Below are 18,079 nucleotides of genomic sequence, written 5' to 3'. Positions count from 1 at the left end.
TCACTGAAACTGGGGCCATCTTCAGCCATTTTGTAGCAACCAAAACAGGTATTTCAAGCCCAACAATGATCTGTTTCTAACTGATCTAATGGTTCTTGTGCTTGAACCTCAACAGAGCAACGCAACAAAGCACTTTGACAAGAGCGAAACAGAAAAATGAGCATAAAGAAACAAAAAGTTTGAACTAATCTGTGTTTTTCTTAATTGGGTGTTTGTCACCGTGTTGTCTCTCATGACCAGCTGCCTTTAAACACTTTGCTACAGTAAAAACAGCCAGCGTCTATCACCAAACACCTAAATGAAGGTTTGTACAACTACTGTAGGATAAAGCATCATGATAAGGTGACAACTATCAGAATACAACTTTAATCTGCAGCTAGTGTGAAAGAAAATCAGTGACATGGAGCAGGGAAACCATGTTTTCATGTTCACACCGATGAACATGATTGTGTAAAGAAAGTCGCGACACACTGTTGTTGTTTTTAAAGCTGCACAATAAGATAGAAGTAAAATACAGCCAGTATATTTATATATATCTGTAAATATATACTTTCATACAATGTTTTTCTTGTGTCCTTTTCTTTTCTCATCAATCAATTTTGTTTTCTACATGTCCCTGTGAAGAGTTTGACCACTTTAATCTCACGTTTAAATGTTTAATTTATCTATTTTCTTTTCTTAAAGACCGTATTTGTATTCACAAGATGTTTTTTGCTTAAGTTAAATAAGTAAATGAGTTAATTTTCTCATAAATACTGTTGTGAACACTGTTTATATTTATGTCAGAACATTCCTGTTTTATATTTTTTCATTATGACTTTTTTTCAAGAAATTATTGCAAGAAAAATCCATAAGTATGTTCATTAGTTTGTGTAAATAAAGTTTATTATCATGATCCGTGTCGCTGATAATCCTCTAACTTCTTGACAGCCTGGAGGTGTATGATATTAAAAGACTTACATACAGAAGAGTCACAACTTCTGTGACAGAAACTTAAAATACGACAGTAATCAACACAATTCTCTATAATTCTGCTTTGATTCAAGACATTTTTTAAGGCTGATGATGTTTGACAGGTGGTGGGAAGACAGAGTGATCAGTGACTGAACCAGCTGTGACATTTAGAGATCTTGCAGTGGAGGACGTTCAGCTTCATCAGCCAGATGTTGGAGAGAGTCTGTCTCCTGTTTTTAAACTACATGCATTACTTAGTTTATAGATGTCACATGAAACCTCCCCGGCTGAGTGTTCACATTAAGACAGTTACTTTTGATTATTGTGATGATTTGCATAAATGTCCAGAACAGAAATGTGAAGTTTTCTTTCCCCTTGTCTGAAAGAAAACACGTTACTGAAGCAAAATAGTCCAAAAACCTGTTGTGTTTTACTTAATAGTCACGAGCTGCTTCACTGCGCAACAGTGCCAAGAAGTAGGCAGTTTGTTTAGTGCATGTTGGGGGGGGAGGGGTGGAGTCATGTGACCTGACCTGAAAGTGAAAGTAAAGTAAAGTGTCTTCTTACTGCGTCATAACAACAAAAAGCTTTAAGCTTCACATTTATCCAAATGTATTTAATAGAAACTTGAAGTAAAGAAGCGGGTCAGACGGAGAGAAGGAGTGAAGAGGCTTCCTCTGTCTCTGCTCTGTTTTTACACAAACTACGTCACTGCTGCATGTGACAAAAACATCTCCTCCTCCTCCTCCTCCTCCTCCTCCAATGTTTGCTTGTACAAGGGGGTGAGTCCTCAGTCCTCCAGCAGAACGAGGAATGTCTGTCCGGTTTAAGTTTCTGAGTTTGGTTTTATCTGATTTTACATGTTGTTCTGGTTCTTTTAAGACTCTTTTCTGTTTGGGATCCTTCAATTTTTATTAAATTCTTTATCCACTCAAGGAAACTGAACGGCTTCATGAGATCATTTTATTTTTACCACTGAGAGGATTTTACAGGGATCTTTTCACATCTGCATCTAAAGGTAATTCAAATGCTTTTCACCATTTCAGGCTCTTTTATAAATACTGACTGAACATTTCTGTCCTTCCATCTCAGTGTTTGCTGCTCACATGACTTCCTTCCTCTTTGTCCGGCAACAAAGTTAAATGCTCCGTAACCTTGAACAGAAGGACAGGTTTCTCCGGTTTGAACATTGTTGAAATCATTGAGGATAATGTAAAAACACAACTCAACAGAGTATGTGAGAAAGTTCAAGTTGTTTTAGGGATTTTAATGCAGAAACGTTCAACATATCTTTAAATAGGAAAGGTTCCTGTTTTTGTGTGAAGTGCACAGTAACGCCGATGACGAGCTGGAATCCTGCAGGTTCAGTTTTCACTTCTGTGTTGTGACAGTGATGCGCTCATGTGCTGAAAACAACATTTCTGTCAGGGTTCAAATCACGTTTTGAAGCAAAAAAAACCTGGTTTTGTTGCCTCACGAGCAGCTGGAAGTGTCCTGATGTCTTGTTATAACCATCCAGTGGTTTCAAACTTGTAAATGTGAAAGCACAGTATTGAACAGTGGTCTCCAGCTTGGCATCGGATCACGGTTCGGACAAGATCCTGTCTTGGCTTAAAATATCTGGAATAGCTGGAAACATCCAGACGTCTTGACAAAATATTCGGGTTTTGTTGGCACAGACACACCTGGAAAACATCCTGACATCTCGACAAAAGCAGCCCAATTTTGTTGCGACAAAAACGTCTGGAAATGTCCTGACTTCTCATCAAAAATGTCCAGCTGTGTTGACAGAAAATGTCCTGACAGCTTGTCAAAATATCAGTTTGTAAACACCAGAAAACTGTGGAAATTGTTCTGACTTCTCATTAAAAACACCTGATTTTGTCGGCTGGGAATGTCTCGACATCAAAAATATCCGGTGGTTGATGGTTGATGTATGTGAGGACTGATCTTGATCACATGACTCTTCAGGTCTGTCGCCTCTCACATGGAGAAGATGATCTGCAGGATCCTGCTGCTCTTCTGTCTGACCTCCTGCGGTAAGTTTACAGCTTCACTTTATTATCCATGAAGAGAAAAGATGAAAATCACTTTCAGCCAACAGATTTTAGCAAGAACCAAACAACTTTTAACCTCTGCTCTGTCTCGTCCTCTCAGGACTGTTGAAGCCTCGTTACACAGGTCCAGTCTATCCGTCGGAGGAGAACCAGAACATCACAGTGGAGTGGCGCTTCTCGTCCGAGTCCAACATTTCCATCCCCTCACTGAAGGTCCACTGTGTGTTCGTGGTGCCTGAGCTGAAGGTGTTTTATCACCTGGACAACAGTGTTGACGAGCCTCAGCACGAGCAGTTCGCAGGACGGGTTCGGTGCGACAAAGACGCTCTCAGGACAGGACGACTCAGACTTCATGTGTCCAGAGTCAGGACTGAAGACTCGGGCCTGTACCTCTGTAGGACGGCCACTGAGTCTGGCAGGAAGGTCACACAGTTCTCACTCAACATCGCTGGTAGGTTGAGTCACGGTCGTCACATGTATCCGATCATATATGGATCACAGTTCGAGATGTTTGTTGGCAGCAGACACTAGAGTAAAAAATGACAACGTAACCCTCATCAGAACCCTCTTTAGTACAATAATACCTGGGATGGAAAGTGCTGTCTATGACCGGTTTGTTGCAACAAAACAACTATAACTTTGTCTGTTAAGGAGAGTTTGGTTTTGTATTGCAGGACGATGTTTTTCTTCACGTGACTGACACAGATTTGTCTCTTTACAGCAGCGAGGGATTGGCCCAAAACCGAGAGACCGAGCACAGACGCACCCGAGAGACCGAACACAGTGAGACGAGGAGGGATCGACGTCTTTGTTGTACTGATTCTGACACCAGGATTGTTAGCTGTGTTGTTCGCTCTTTACATTTCTGTTCGTTCACTCCTGTCTGATTTCATTCATTGACACCGTCAGCTTCTCAGAGAAGAGTCCAGTGTTTGACTTACAACAAAAAAGTTTCAGCTCAACCAAGAAGGATCGGAGATAAAAGTTATACCATGGACACAGAACATACTTGTTTCCCTTTGGCTGGCAGGTAATAACACTGTATATCAGGACACGTCAAACATACCAGCAGGTAACCATAGCAACAGCTTTGATGCTTCACAGACAGACTGTAGAAGTCGATAATGGTTAAAGCGAATCGTGCCTTTATATTGTCCATGGAGTCAGAAGACGATCTGAAATCTACCTCGTATGAACGTGAAGTCACTCTGTGAAATGTATTTTTTCAACCTTTTGCATTTAAAGCTCCTTCACCACACTGTGACCCCTGACCTTCAACCCCTTTGCACTTTAAAAGGACATTATTCTTTCACATTCTCTCTGCCAGAGGTTTGAACAGTGTTGGTCCAACTAATGTTAATGTTTGGCGGCGGCCATTTTCTTCCGACGTCGTGCTCGGGCAGGAAAGCTTGAAAGCCGTGATAGTGTCACGTTGCTGTGCTCCAGATCGGAGGTCGTATAAACAGAGCAAATCTGACAAATTGTCAGATATTATAGCTGTTTATAGCTGCTAACGTTAGCATTCGACCACTTCCTGGCTAACGTTACGGCTTGATTACATCCAGTGTGTCTCACTTGAATGCTAACGTTAGCTAATGGGTAATCAAATATTTAGTTTTACGTTAAAATATGGCATATTTCACTCACCATCATCTTTTTTACTTGCGATCCATCAGAAAGCGGTGAAATTATAACATTTATAGTTAAATCAAGGACTTGCAAGTCTTGCGCCTCCTCCAAACAAGCTGTGACCTCACTGATTTAAAAAATCAGATTTATCAAAAGTCTAAGAGGAGATTGTTTAGTCAAAGTCTTTTATGAATACTGTATGCCTCTTTTTGGACACATTTTAATCAGGTTTAGTTAAAGTGAGACGACTACGGGACATAACATAGAGTCCGAACTGTGTCCGACATTTGAAAGTACGTTGTCAGTTTCTCTCGTTGGTAAAATTCGACAACGTGTCTCGATGTAACAAAGCCCCTGTCTTAACCCGCACATTATCACAACCTCCGCCGCCATGACACGTGGAAGTGTGTGGGTGGTCATGGTTACATCGTTTGAAATGTAAGTTTTTATTTTTAAGTGACGCCTTTGAAATCACTTCCTGCAGTCTGTGTTGTCGGAGGGGTTGTTACTCTCTGAAAGATTGTTTTTATTCACCTAAAACCATGTTTCAACCTTGGTTCAATCCTGTAAAGCACTTTTGAAACGTTGTTGTGAAAAGCTCTGTATTATTAAGCTCTACTAGTATTTATCATAAGCACCGTAAAGACACCTCAGATTACTGTTTTATTTTTGTTTGTTACATTTATATTTTTATTCACTGTTGTTTTATCATGTGTGACCAGCTTTAATTTGTTATCACTGTTATTAAGGATAGCGACCAGCAGAGGGAGCGCTTGTTTAATCTGTGTTATCTGCTTCAGATTTAACTTCTGATGTAAACTGCTGAATACAAAAAACCCTAAATATTTTACTAAACAAAATTAATTTTAATTGTTGTTGTTGTTGTTGTTGTTGTTGTTGTTAGCTGTGGCTGATGGGGATCCAAACATTTTTTTAAAAACATACATTTAATGTAAATTGTGGTCTTAAAGGAACAGTTCGCCCAAAAACTAAAACCAGTCATCATCTCCTCCCGTCATGCTGATGCAAAGTCAGGTGACGTAGACCACAAAACATTTCTGGAGCTTCACAGCAAAACAGAGTTGCAGCATTCTCCATGAAACGGCCTTAGAAAAACATGAAACGCATCCATACCGTTCTCCAACGTCTCCAGAAGCTCCACAAATTGATTCCCGAAGACGTTTTTACAGACTTTACAAGCTGAAATCTTCTTCAGTCTGAAGTGTGAGCACTTTTCACCGGCCTGTAGTAATCATGTAAGTGTTACTTCTACTTACTCCTTTTCAGACACCGTTACTTTTGTTTGTTTTTTAATATGTTGTTTTAATTTTTGGTTTGAAATAAAGTCAGATTCATTCAGAGAGATATTTGTGCTGTGTTTCTGACTTGTTTGTTTACCAGGTGACGCCTGTCCCGTGTGTCATCACAAGATAAATATTAGTGTGTTCGTCAGCTCAAAGCACCCATCATTTCACAATATGAACCTTTCTGGACTCATTTCTGCTCCACCAGTCAGAAAATGACCTGTAGAGGAAACTCTGTTGTTCTGGTGTCTTCATTTCTTTCTGGAGGTTATAACTTTAAGAATCTCTTAGCAACTTTCTATGAATCCCAAACAACATGTCAATGGTTTGAATCATCTGAACAAACACAAGCGTTTCACCCTCCACCTTCTCTACTCACTCCTCTCAGGTGCTCCTCGTCAGGTGATCAGGCCTCCGTCCATGTTTAAAGGAGGTTGGAGGAGGACCAAGCAGTCCTGACGGTTACAGGCTGTTTCTGTCTTTCGAGGATGGAGGTCTGGTAGTCCTGTTTCTGCTGCTTCGTTTCTTAGTTTAGGCAGTGAAGCTCTGCTCGGCCCAGACGACCCCTCAACCCTTTTCTCCAGACTCTCATAGATGTTGGTTTTGTTCGGTGAATAAAAGTCATTTCTTTTTGAAAACTTGTCCTCAGGTATGCCGTCCTCTACACATGTTACACAACTCGACTCATGGCCGTGGATACACTCTGGACATCAAGTTCATAAAAGTTAAAAAACAGTTCAATCAAGGGTCAAAAGTTCACACCGAGCCTCGCTGCACCCTGTGGCGTCGTCCTGCTTCCTTACTGTGGTCTCCAAGTCAAGACGTGTTCAGCTCGTCTCTCTCAGATGATTATTAAGAGCTGATGTTACTGAAGTTTCTGACTCCACTGAACTCTCCCCCGACTGACGGGAGCTCTGTTTACACAAACAATGACAGTATTTGCAAGCTGGGAATTAAGCTGTACGTCCTGTGCCCTGTTCATAGGTTGCAAAATAAATGTGAAATGTCGGAAGTCGATGTAGCAATCAGAGGACTACTGCAACGTAGTAACTCAGCAACTCTGCAACTCAGTGTCACTTTAGCAAACTCGGAAAAGCCGTTGTGAAGAAATGCAACTGTCGGGCTTTGAAGGAAGATTGTGAGGTCGGTCTATAAAAGGCAGGAGTGCATCTTCCCTCCAGGTCACTTGTCCCAGAGTTGGTTAAAAGTTCCTCTCTCCTTTCACGATGCAGCTTTGTGGAGTTCTGGTCCTGATGCTGACTCTGTCTACAGGTACGCTTGATTCACGTTAGATTTATGTTTTTACATTAACGGTTAAAAGAAACATCTTTTCAAGAGGAATTACAAACCATATTCTCTCTGAATGACAGAGACAAGAAGCATGTTGGTCTCAGTAACAGTTACTAAGATAGGACGAAAGAAGACAGTGGAGAAAGTCACCAGACTCCATTCAAAAAACGCTTTTTTTAAGACTTGTGGCAGTAAGAGGAACTGTATAAACTTGATCACACACTGTCTACAACACATTCTTAAATATTCGGGCCTTCTTGTTAATTCGGCAAATGTTATACATGAACATTTTTAACTCTTTGTGTAAAAAACGTTTTTGGTTTTTCCAGTGATGAAGGTGTATATTTGCAAATAGAGCGGTGAAGTGAGATCTGATCTTAAAGGAGCACTCTGTAGTTTTCCTTTTTTGCTCTCATGACAAACTGACCTCAAAGGACAACACAATTTCATACTGTTTATATGTGGCGGACCCTGCCACCTTTCCAGCTGCCAACAGTGTTCTGGACCTTATTTTCCTCTGAGAACAGCTCGTTTATCCAACTTTGTTTTATTACCTCATTAATGTTGTAAATATTAGAATAGTTACACCAGACTTTCCACTTTTATTCATACTTATATCATCATACCCGTATGACGATATCCAGAATCTGAGACCGTATATCGTTTCATACTAGTGACATGTATCCATCCTTGTAAACACCATGTGTGACACGTGCACTCTGTGTTTCTATGCAGCACGTGGACTGCGATGCTACACGTGTGAAACCAGGGACCCTAAAGCCTGCACAGAGATCGAAACCTGTCCTCCCGTCTGGGACAGCTGCTCCACCTTAGTCCTGGGCGGTAAGTCAGTCTCCCACATCATAAGTGTTTAAAGCTCACCCTGAGCATTTCAAATACATCTCTGCACTGAAAGATTGTGTTGTTGTTGTTGTTATAACTGAGGTGTTTCCATCGTGTCTTGCAGGCGTCATCGCCAAAGGCTGCTTTGACAGTTCTGCATGTCAGCCGCCCTTACAGTGCTGTCAGGGGGACTTGTGTAACGGAGCCGTCTGAGCGGGCCCCAGTGTCGTCCTGCTGCACAATATTTAACTGTTTCTGTGAAAGCAAAGCAGAAATAAACAAATTTTGAATGTGTCAAAGCGCTCAGTCTCACACTGTGTCGTCCTCCTTCTTTCTTGTGGTCTCCAGATAAAGACGTGTGTTCAGCTCGTCTCTGTCTCTGATTATTAAGAGCTGGTGTTACAGAAATGTCACACAGAGGACAGTGTTTGTAAATTAAGCTGTACGTCGTGTGCTCTGTTCATAGGTTGCAAAATACATGTGAAATGTTAGATGTTGTTGCAGTAATCAACGAACTGCTGCAACATTTAGCCGACATCCTGATTTAAATCGCCCCACACGGATTTAATTTAGGCTGTACTGCTAATATTGATTCACGTCAACACAGTTTTCACTGTTAGTTCTTGCATTTCTTTACACCTGCTCACTGTTTACATCTAGTCCAGGCTGTGTAAGTGTCTCCAGGATGCTAAGGTCACTTGGGTCACCTCAGAGAAGTCGTTGTGAAGAAATGCAACTGCCGGGTTTTGAAAGAAGATTGAGAAGTTGGTCCATAAAAGGCAGCAGTACGTCTTCCCTCCAGTTCTCTTTTCTCACAGGTCTTCTCTCCGGTCACGATGCAGCTTTGTGGAGTTCTGGTCCTGATGGTGACTCTGTCTGCAGGTACGTTTGATTCACGCTAGATTTAAAAACCATATTCTCTCTGAATGACAACAACCTTGTTAGTCTCTCTCTCTGGGCTGTTCGCTGTCATACCTTTCCATATTTAGATTAAAAAAAAAACTGTTGTTGTGATCTTCTTGACACAACTGTTGCGAGACGTAACGAAGTGAAGCCACAGGTAACTGCAAAATCCCAGACTCCCTTAACAAATCGCATGATTTTAAGAGACGTCGCATCATGAGGAGAAACTCAACAAACTTTGTGAAACGACTGCGACAAAGTTTAAATCATTGGTGCTTAATTGTAAATTCAGCATGAAATACAAAACATTAAGATGTTTCTTTCCTTGTAAAACGTGTCTCGTGTTTAAAGTAAATCCTACATAGTGCTTCTTTAATGGCCTTTTTTCTCGGACTTTGAGCCACAAATCTCCACTTCTGCCACACTTACATACAAAATTACAGTTTTATTCCTCTCTATAATCTAAAGGTTTTAACAAAGGGGTGTCTGTTCATATATCATTCATACCCGTATAACGATATTCAAAATCTAAGACGCATATGCTATTTCTCAGCCCTGAACACCACATACCTGGGAACAAAAAACATCTGTTTGAACTGAGGGTGTTTTAACGATCATTTAAAAACCATGTGTGACACTTCTACTCTGTGTTTTTATGCAGCGTGTGGATTGCGATGCTACACCTGCGAAACCACAGTCACTAGTGCCTGCACAGAGATCGAAACCTGTCCTCGCAACTCGAACAGCTGCTTCACTTTGGTCGTGGGTCGTAAGTCCTTCTTCTCCTTCGTTCATCAGAAGTGTTTAAAGCTCATACTGAGATTATAAAATATAGATCTGCACTTAAGATTGTGCTGTTGTTCAAACTGAGGTGTTTCCATCGTGTCTTGCAGGTGTCATGGCCAAAGGCTGCTTTGAAAGTTTTGCATGTCAACCCCCCTTACAGTGCTGTAAAGGGGAGTTGTGTAACGGAGCCGTCTCCACAGGCTCCAGTGTCCTGCTGCTGCTGCTGGTGTCCTCAGCCATCACCACTGTCTTCATCTGATGCTCTGCACAACATTTAACTGTTTCTGTAAAAGCAAAGAAGAAATAAATGAATTTTAAATGTGTAAAAGCAGCCCAGGTTCACCTTAAAATGTGTAACACTGGCCCACAGTGCAGGAAGTAGTCGTTTCACAATGTTTTATGTTGCCAATAAACATGTATTTAGCAGTCAGGCTAACACATTTGATAGTTGGTCCCCCTTAATAATTCTGATTAAAATGGATGTGCTAAAGTTTTGCCCTTGTTTTTCATCTGATTATCCATGTGGCAACTCACACACTGAACTGACAGAAGGTAATTATATGAGCTTACAGAGTGCTCCTTTAAGATCTGACCTCACTTCCTATTTGCAAACATACAACTTCATCACTGGGAAAACCAAATACGTTTTCTACACAAAGAAAGGAGAGTCTTTATGTGTAATGTTTGCCGAATCGACAAGTTGGCCCAGATAGTTAAGAATGTGTTGTAGACAGAGCTTCATGAAATGTACAGTACTCTCCTAACGTAACTACTCTTAAAATTGAGCGTTTTTTAAATGAAGTCTGGTGAGTCTATTTTCTCCAAAGAAGCAGCCTATGTTAGTGTTTACTAGATGTATAAAAAAATACATCTTTACTGTCAATATGTTACATTCTTTAATACATTTGGTGTAAATGATGGAATCAGTCGAAACAGCTGCTGGGAGGTAAGAAGCACTTCAGACACAGAAGCAGACGGGACGCACAGTGAACTCTGAACCGACACTTTTTACAGGGAAAGAAACATCTGAATGTTTTGTATTTTATGCCGAATTTACAAGAAGGCACCAATGATTTAGATGTTGTTGTAGCCGTTTGACAATGTTTTTTAAGTTTCTCCTCATGATGCGACAACTCTTAAAATCACGTGATTGTTAAGGGAGTCTGGTGATATTGCCGTTAGTTGTGAATTTACTTCACTGTGTGGTACAAGTCCATGTTTCACACACACGCGCGCATACACACGCAGACACACACACACCTTCAGAGTCACCAAAGACACAGGAAACGAGACGTGACGCTCACAGCCGGTGATGTATCTGATCTTCTCTGCAGCAGCAGCACCTGATCCACATGTTGTCACAGAGTGGTAACCACTGGTGCCACCTGCTGACATTAATACATGACTGCAGCTGAGAGGGTTTGATTTTACTGTCATGTTAGATGTCTTCAGGATCCTCTTCTGATGAAATCCTCTGCTGGACCTTTGTTTCTTAGACACACAGTGATGAATAAAAGAAACAACAAAACTATAACTGCTGCTGTCAGTCCACGGTGATCATTCCCCAACTGGCCCTGTTGGGTCTCTCAGGTGTGTCTGTGTTGGGTCTCTCAGGTGTGTCTGTGTCGGGTCTCTCAGGTGTGTCTGTGTGGTGTCTCTCAGGTGTGTCTGTGTCGGGTCTCTCAGGTGTGTCTGTGTCGTGTCTCTCAGGTGTGTCTGTGTCGGGTCTCTCAGGTTCGGGCCTCGCTGCTGTAAAGAGACCAAACAACAGAAGAGCTGAAGTTGTGACATATTTCTCAGATACTGTGAGATTGAAGTGAAGGATTGTGGGTTGTGGTCGTCCTCAATACTTTTCTTCAGGTTCTTATTGATCCAAAAAAGCTGCTGATTGCCACATTCAGTACAAATGTTCCTGTTGAGGAGACAGAGAGGGAAAGTGAGGAGCAGACACACTGACGACTTCAACATGGCAGCCTTTAAACTCCATCTACATGTTTCTGTGGACAGTTTAGTGACGTCTCAGAGCTGCAGAGGCTCATCAACATCAGCTGTTTGCTCACATGTGGCTACTTTAACTGATTCACTGGATCACAGTGAAATAAAGTGAAGCTGTAAACTGACCACAGACACAGTTGAGACACATGTGGAAATGATGATTCTGGTAGATTGTCCCTCACACAGCTGACTGACTCATCTGACTTCAACTAACCAGATTAGTTACACAGAGGAGCTGCTGAAGTCTTCAGTCCCTGCAGGGGAACTAAATGAGTCACCGAGTCAGACTTTGCTGTACTGCACCCACAGAGGAGGTTGTAGCTCAAGCATCCGAACAACAACACCATTTTGAATGTGGCTGCAGTTGTGGTTGAAACTTTTTGGTCAGAAAGTTCTCAGAAAAATAAGCTGTGCAGGAAGTTCCCCTTTAGTCTGATCGAACAGTTCAGTGTGTTCTGGTTTCATTCTTGGCCCCATTCAGCCTGAGACAAACCACAGTTTATGTTGTTTACCTCCATCTTCCTCCGTATGTATCGATATGTGTCTGAAGCATCAGAAGTCAATCATAAAAGCAGCTGCAGATGTTTCTCTTCTCTCCACAGAACACAGTGCATGATGGGAAACACTGCACTTCTCTCCTGAAGTTTTCTTTATGTTTAAATGTAACTACATGATTTTATTTGACCTATTAAATGAGGCCATGTTAATAAAAACAACTTCTCTCATATTAATGGATTTATTTACAGTTTGTCACATTATAAACAACATCAGGTAAAGACAGTGCATTGTAACAATGTTCATCGGAAGACAAAGATGAAGATCAAATAAATAAAGACGTCACTTCCTGTGTGTCCTGTAACATCATACAACACATGAGAACAAGCAGATCAGTTCAGCTGAGTCTTTTTCTTCTAATGAATATCTCTGAAATAAATATCCTCCTCTATATATGTATTTAATATTTTATGGGGTGCAGTAAACTTCTGGTTAAACTGCTGCAGTCAGTCTGTATGTGTGGTCTGTGGTTAGTGCAGCTTTCATCTCTGAGTTGAACTGAAACACGTTACTTCCTGAATCAACACACAAGTGAGTTCACATTTCTGATAAACACACGACGAGGACTTGAAGCATCACAAACTCATGTATGTATTCATTTAATTTAACTCAGTGGAAACAAATCAGGATTTCAAAGTTGAATAACTGAAAGTTTGAGATCTTTTGTCTTTTCAACCATTTAAAAAAATCAATTGTTTAAATAATGTGGGAACACGCAGGCAGTTTACTGCGAACAAGAAGCCTCCAGGACATCGTAATGGGATCTTTTGTACATGAAAGTATCAGTCAGCTGTATGAGGGACTTTGTACCAGAAACAGCTTCATTTCTACTTTTAAACATTGTGTGAAAAAAACAAAAACATTTTAATCTTGAATCTAAACACTGAGTCTATAGAGGACATGTATTCAAGGTTGTTTGTGTTTATTTGCAGTTGTTTTCTCACGATTTTATATGGAGACACTGTTCATATGTGTTTCAGTGTTACAACACTGACACTATGTTGTCACACCTCTACAATCAGAAGGGCTGAATACTCCACTTCCTGTTTTGTGTTCAGGACACCTGAACTTTGACTTGTTCTCCACCAGATGGCGCCGTTGTTGCCTCTTGAGATGTCCACATACTTTTGGGCACTTTAGTGTTTTTATTATGAAGATAAATGATTTTCAGTTCTTTCATTTTAATCTGTTGAACCAAACAGCTGCTGATGTGTTTTTACTGAGTCACCATCAAAACTGTTGGACTGAACTCTTCATCTTCACAGTTTAACCACTGGCGCCATCTTGTGTCAGAAGTACAACACAGCAGCTCGTTAGCATCAAGACTGTGCAGACAGGAAGTCCTTGTGTGTAATGAGCAGGACAATGAAGACAAAGCAGTGTTGTAAAGACTGAAGACAGACTGTAGATGTTTGCTGTGGGACATGTGAGGACTGAACTGTGATCACATGACTCTTCACCTCTGTCTCCTCTCACAGGGAGAAGATGATCTGCAGGATCCTGCTGCTCATCAGCCTCAACTGTGTCTGTGGTCAGTTTACAGCTTCACTTTATTACACTGTGATCCAGTGAATCAGTTAAAGTAGCCACATGTGAGCAAACAGCTGATGTTGATGAGCCTCTGCAGCTCTGAGACGTCACTAAACTGTCCACAGAAACATGTAGATGGAGTTTAAAGGCTGCCATGTTGAAGTCGTCAGTGTGTCTGCTCCTCACTTTCCCTCTCTGTCTCCTCAACAGGAACATTTGTAGTGAATGTGGCACAGACCTCCTATCAGGCAGAGGAGAACCACGACATCACACTGGAATGGATGTTCACAACCACAGCTGACGATTCCCCCGACTCCACTTACATCTTCTGTGAGACGAACACTGATCACACAGTCTCAGTCCTGTTTCATCTACGTGGAGGTGTTGAGGTCCCAGAGGTTCATGATCAACAGTTTGTAGGACGAGTCCAGTGGGACAAAGACGTCCTCAGAGACGGACGACTCAGACTTCATGTGTCCAGACTCAGGACTGAGGACTCAGGCCGGTACCTGTGTGATGTGAGGACAAACTCTGGTGTGGACTTTGGTGAATGTCGGCTCAACGTCTCTGGTAAGTTGGTTGAGTAGAAGTCAGTAGAACTTTATTATCAGGTTCAATCAGCAGCTTTTTGGATCAATAAGAACCTGAAGAAAAGTATTGAGGACGACCACAACCCACAATCCTTCACTTCATTCTCACAGTATCTGAGAAATATGTCACAACTTCAGCTTTTCTGTTGTTTGGTCTCTTTACAGCAGCGAGGCCCGAACCTGAGAGACCCGACACAGACACACCTGAGAGACACAACAGGGTCAGTTGGGGATGGATTGCTACCTGGTGTGTTTCAGGACTGGTAGCAGCAGTGGTCGTTGTGTTATTTGTTTATTCACTGCTTGTCCGACCAATCAAATACCAGTGGAGGTTTAAGAAAAGTTGCAGCTCAGCAGGATCAGAGGAAACAGTTTGATCAACAGAGTAAATGAGAGTGTTAAAACACATCCTGCCTTCATGTTGTTCATGATGTATATAAGATGATGATGTAAGAGTCAGAGGAGATAAACAGTGATGGAGTTGATGGAGGAAACGTTGTTCTTCACCTTCGTGTTGTCCATTATTTTGACAGGACGTCTCATCAAACTCTGTCACTTATTAGACAGATCTGAAATCTGCTCTGTGTTCACGTTACTGAAATAATGCTGAGAAACATGTCGACCTCGTTCACCATGTGTATGTTACAACTGTATATATGTTACATTTATACTTTTCATTTCTCTACATGATGTATTTATCCATAATGTGAGATTATGATTCATATCTCATCTCTCCTGTACTGGACTCCTGCAGGACGTCATGAAGCTTCATCTGAACTGATCTGCTTGTTCTGTTTATTTTATCTTAACAACAAATTGTAAATAAATCCATTAATATGAGAGAAGTTGTTTTTATTAACATGGTCTCATTTAAAGGTGGTATTTGTAAGAAAAGTTGATTTTTGAGTCTCATTCTCAAACTGAGGCTTTGGGGTTGCCGGACAGTTTGCAGCCATACGTCAATTAAACATGAAGAAGTTATTTTTTTCATATATGAAAATATATTATATAATACATGATACCCTTATATACAGTTTATTTTATGTATTTAGTTATAAATATATATGTTCACTTTGTTCTGTTTGTTAACTTATTGTTTATGAGTCAGATTCACACAATCCCAGCAGGTGTAATACTAAACATACAGTCTCCTTCAGCTGATCATAGTTAATAGAAGGACTCATGATGAATAATTTAGGACTAAAAGACAAACAATGACTGACCTCCTCACAATTAATGCAATCAAATATATCTATATCTGAGCCATTGAAATATGAATAATATAAATATTAGGTATCATAAATAATTTGTATTTAGTGTATAATACAACAGTATGAAACAGTATGCAGTATATATAATTAGTTCATATAAATAAATATGATATACAACAGATAGTCATCTGCGTATGGCAGATTAAATATAATACCACCTGTATTCCTCTGTGCAGGGGATGAGTGAGGTATGTTAAGGCTTCAGATAAACTTTCAGAGGGGTGCTGTAATGCTGCAGGACACTCAACGGGCACGCCCTGGTGCTGCATTACAAGTTTCACAGCTTCCACAGCTTTGTTTCAAGTAAACCCAATAAGGGGGTCCTGAACGTACATGGGGAGGTGACTGCGCTGCTACTGGGCCTTGGTCCTCAAAGTGCACTCGCTGGTGCAGCAAAGAGTCTGAGAGCTTCCACAGTCTCGAGAACAATTCAGCTGTGCACCAATTCTGTTCTTCTATCAAGGCTGAGACTGTTGAAATACTGTGCTACTGAGCTTTAATGCTGCTATGTCAAGTGTAACAGAATTTTAATCTGGAGAGTGGGCGGGTAAAAATGCTTAATGCTTTTTATTTTCTAAACATGAAGCTGATAAAAGGCCACAGGTGGACTAAATCGGCAAAGGAGAAAACTTTTTTGGGGGCATATCTACTTCTGTGGTGGAGCTACACGACAAACTGTAACTCAACATCCGTCACAATCATGTTCGTCTCAGCTTTGCTTAAGTGTTACACAAGTAACTATATTCCCAAATCGCGTTACTGCTTATGATTGTCCTGAACTGATTACATTCATGGACAATTTATCAGAAATATATATATATGTAGGCTATGTAATATAAGCGGTTCCCTTGAACTCTATCCTACAGCTGTAGCTTGTCGACATGATGGTCGTGAGGTGATAAGAAGAACGTCTTCCTACCCGTTCCCCGCCTCCACGTCAGGGTCAGCTTTCTTCACAGCAGTGAAAAGTGGGCTCCAGCAGCTGCAGCTACAAACGACAACAGAGCATCATTACAAACATGTCACATGAGGGCGGTGCATGTCATTTTTATGTATCGTTGAACTTAAAAATACCTGGGGACTTTATCTCTGAATTTGAAGCGCGGGGAAACCAGAAGCATTAAGAACAGGGTAAATGAAACAAAGACAACCACGGCAGCGATGGCAGCACTCCGGTGGCGGGGAAAATCTGTCAGGAGCAAAGAGAGTTTGACAGTTAATCTACCATCAGACACTTTAACTCACTTCAGAATCTATTTGTTCAAAGAATGTCATTAGTACTTAAAACAATTTACAGTCGGTGGGCGATTTGAGGGGGGACGCCATGCCCCTTGTTAGCAAAACAACCAAAATACATCCTGGTGAACAGATTTCACCCCAGTGTGTCCTAATAGTGTCTGAAGTTTGGTCCCTGCAGCTTCAACGTGTTCTCAAAGGACCATTTCTACAAAACTAAGACAAACACTTCTACCTGAGGCCTTCTTAAAGGAGAACACATTGTCGTCTGCTATTTATGAATGGGAAGTGCTGCATCTGTGATGTTGCTATTGTGCTTTTGAACTCAAGTACAAAGACGTTACTGCGTTCACTCTCAAGTCAAACAGGAAGTACAGACACATGATGTAATCTTACATTATGAATGTCATAACCCATCACTAACATAAATTACTATATAGCATATGACTTGTACTCTGTTCCTACCTTTGTTTTTCCAAGAGCGAGCATTTTCAGTGCAGCTGACTGTAAAAAAAATAAAGAGATCCTCACATCAATACATTGGATAGATGGGAAGACACATTTCAAAATACTGTCAATAAATCTATCTACAGACATAGATATGACTGTGAACATTAACATCAAAGACACAGCTGGATAAGACAGTGAGACACAAGGTAAATGATAACTCACTCAGACAGCGAGCAACGTAACGCTCCCCCTACAGAGAGAAAACACAACATCATTACTGTCTGAAGACTGGCGGGAACCATTTTAAACTTCATATCTTTAGCTGCACTCGATCTGGCTTTTCACTCTTGCCTCACCTAAAGTCACAATATTATCTGGACTGTAACAGTTTAGCTCACAAAATCCATTGAATCATTCTTACAGCTCATCATTACAGAATCATTACAAATAGATTAATTTAAGAGGTTTTTTTTAACATGTTAAAAGTGTAATACCTTTGAGACAATGATCCCGGTGTAGAAGACCTCTTCAATGCATCTGGAGGTGATGAGAGTGGTGTTGGTGTTTCTTAGCACCAGTCCAGGGATTTTCTGATTGTTATGCACGATCACATATCCCTTAAGTCCACATAGAGAGGGGAGAAAAAACAATTAATCGCACAAACCAAACAAAACCTCAGTGAAGGA

The 18,079-nt window shown here is 40.9% G+C and overlaps 3 protein-coding genes across 5 annotated transcripts; all 3 read left to right on the top strand.

Moving 5' to 3' along the window:
• Positions 1–1,742: 1,742 nt before the first annotated feature.
• LOC311251174 (CD59 glycoprotein-like) lies at positions 1,743–8,334 on the top strand. Of its 3 annotated transcripts, none has more exons than XM_084343512.1 (7): positions 1,743–1,972; positions 2,926–2,993; positions 3,112–3,462; positions 3,736–5,896; positions 7,177–7,216; positions 7,970–8,077; positions 8,202–8,334. In XM_084343512.1, exons 2-4 carry the CDS (start codon positions 2,942–2,944, stop codon positions 3,909–3,911), a joined length of 579 nt encoding a protein of 192 aa, XP_084199638.1. In that variant the 5' UTR covers positions 1,743–1,972; positions 2,926–2,941; the 3' UTR covers positions 3,912–5,896; positions 7,177–7,216; positions 7,970–8,077; positions 8,202–8,334. The 3 variants fall into 3 exon arrangements, with proteins under 3 accessions (XP_084199638.1, XP_084199637.1, XP_084199639.1); XM_084343511.1 differs by having other exon boundaries at positions 3,733–5,896; XM_084343513.1 differs by lacking the exons at positions 1,743–1,972; positions 2,926–2,993; positions 3,112–3,462; positions 3,736–5,896 and having other exon boundaries at positions 7,047–7,216; positions 8,202–8,332.
• A 564-nt stretch (positions 8,335–8,898) lies between these two features.
• LOC311251201 (uncharacterized protein) lies at positions 8,899–10,237 on the top strand. The gene is made up of 3 exons (XM_084343556.1): positions 8,899–8,959; positions 9,642–9,749; positions 9,874–10,237. The coding sequence occupies exons 1-3, from the start codon at positions 8,914–8,916 to the stop codon at positions 10,023–10,025; spliced, it is 306 nt and encodes a 101-aa protein (XP_084199682.1). The 5' UTR covers positions 8,899–8,913; the 3' UTR covers positions 10,026–10,237.
• Positions 10,238–12,840: 2,603 nt separating this feature from the next.
• LOC311251594 (uncharacterized protein) lies at positions 12,841–15,247 on the top strand. Its single transcript, XM_084344080.1, has 4 exons — positions 12,841–12,903; positions 13,795–13,847; positions 14,057–14,416; positions 14,602–15,247. Coding segments are annotated over exons 1-4 (627 nt in total). The 5' UTR covers positions 12,841–12,901; the 3' UTR covers positions 14,814–15,247.
• The last annotated feature ends 2,832 nt before the right edge of the window (positions 15,248–18,079 follow it).

The sequence above is a fragment of the Pagrus pagrus genome (assembly GCF_965226575.1).
Source record: "Pagrus pagrus genome assembly, chromosome: 22".
In the NCBI taxonomy this organism is placed as follows: domain Eukaryota; kingdom Metazoa; phylum Chordata; class Actinopteri; order Spariformes; family Sparidae; genus Pagrus; species Pagrus pagrus.
This window is presented reverse-complemented; position numbering and strand designations above follow the sequence as displayed.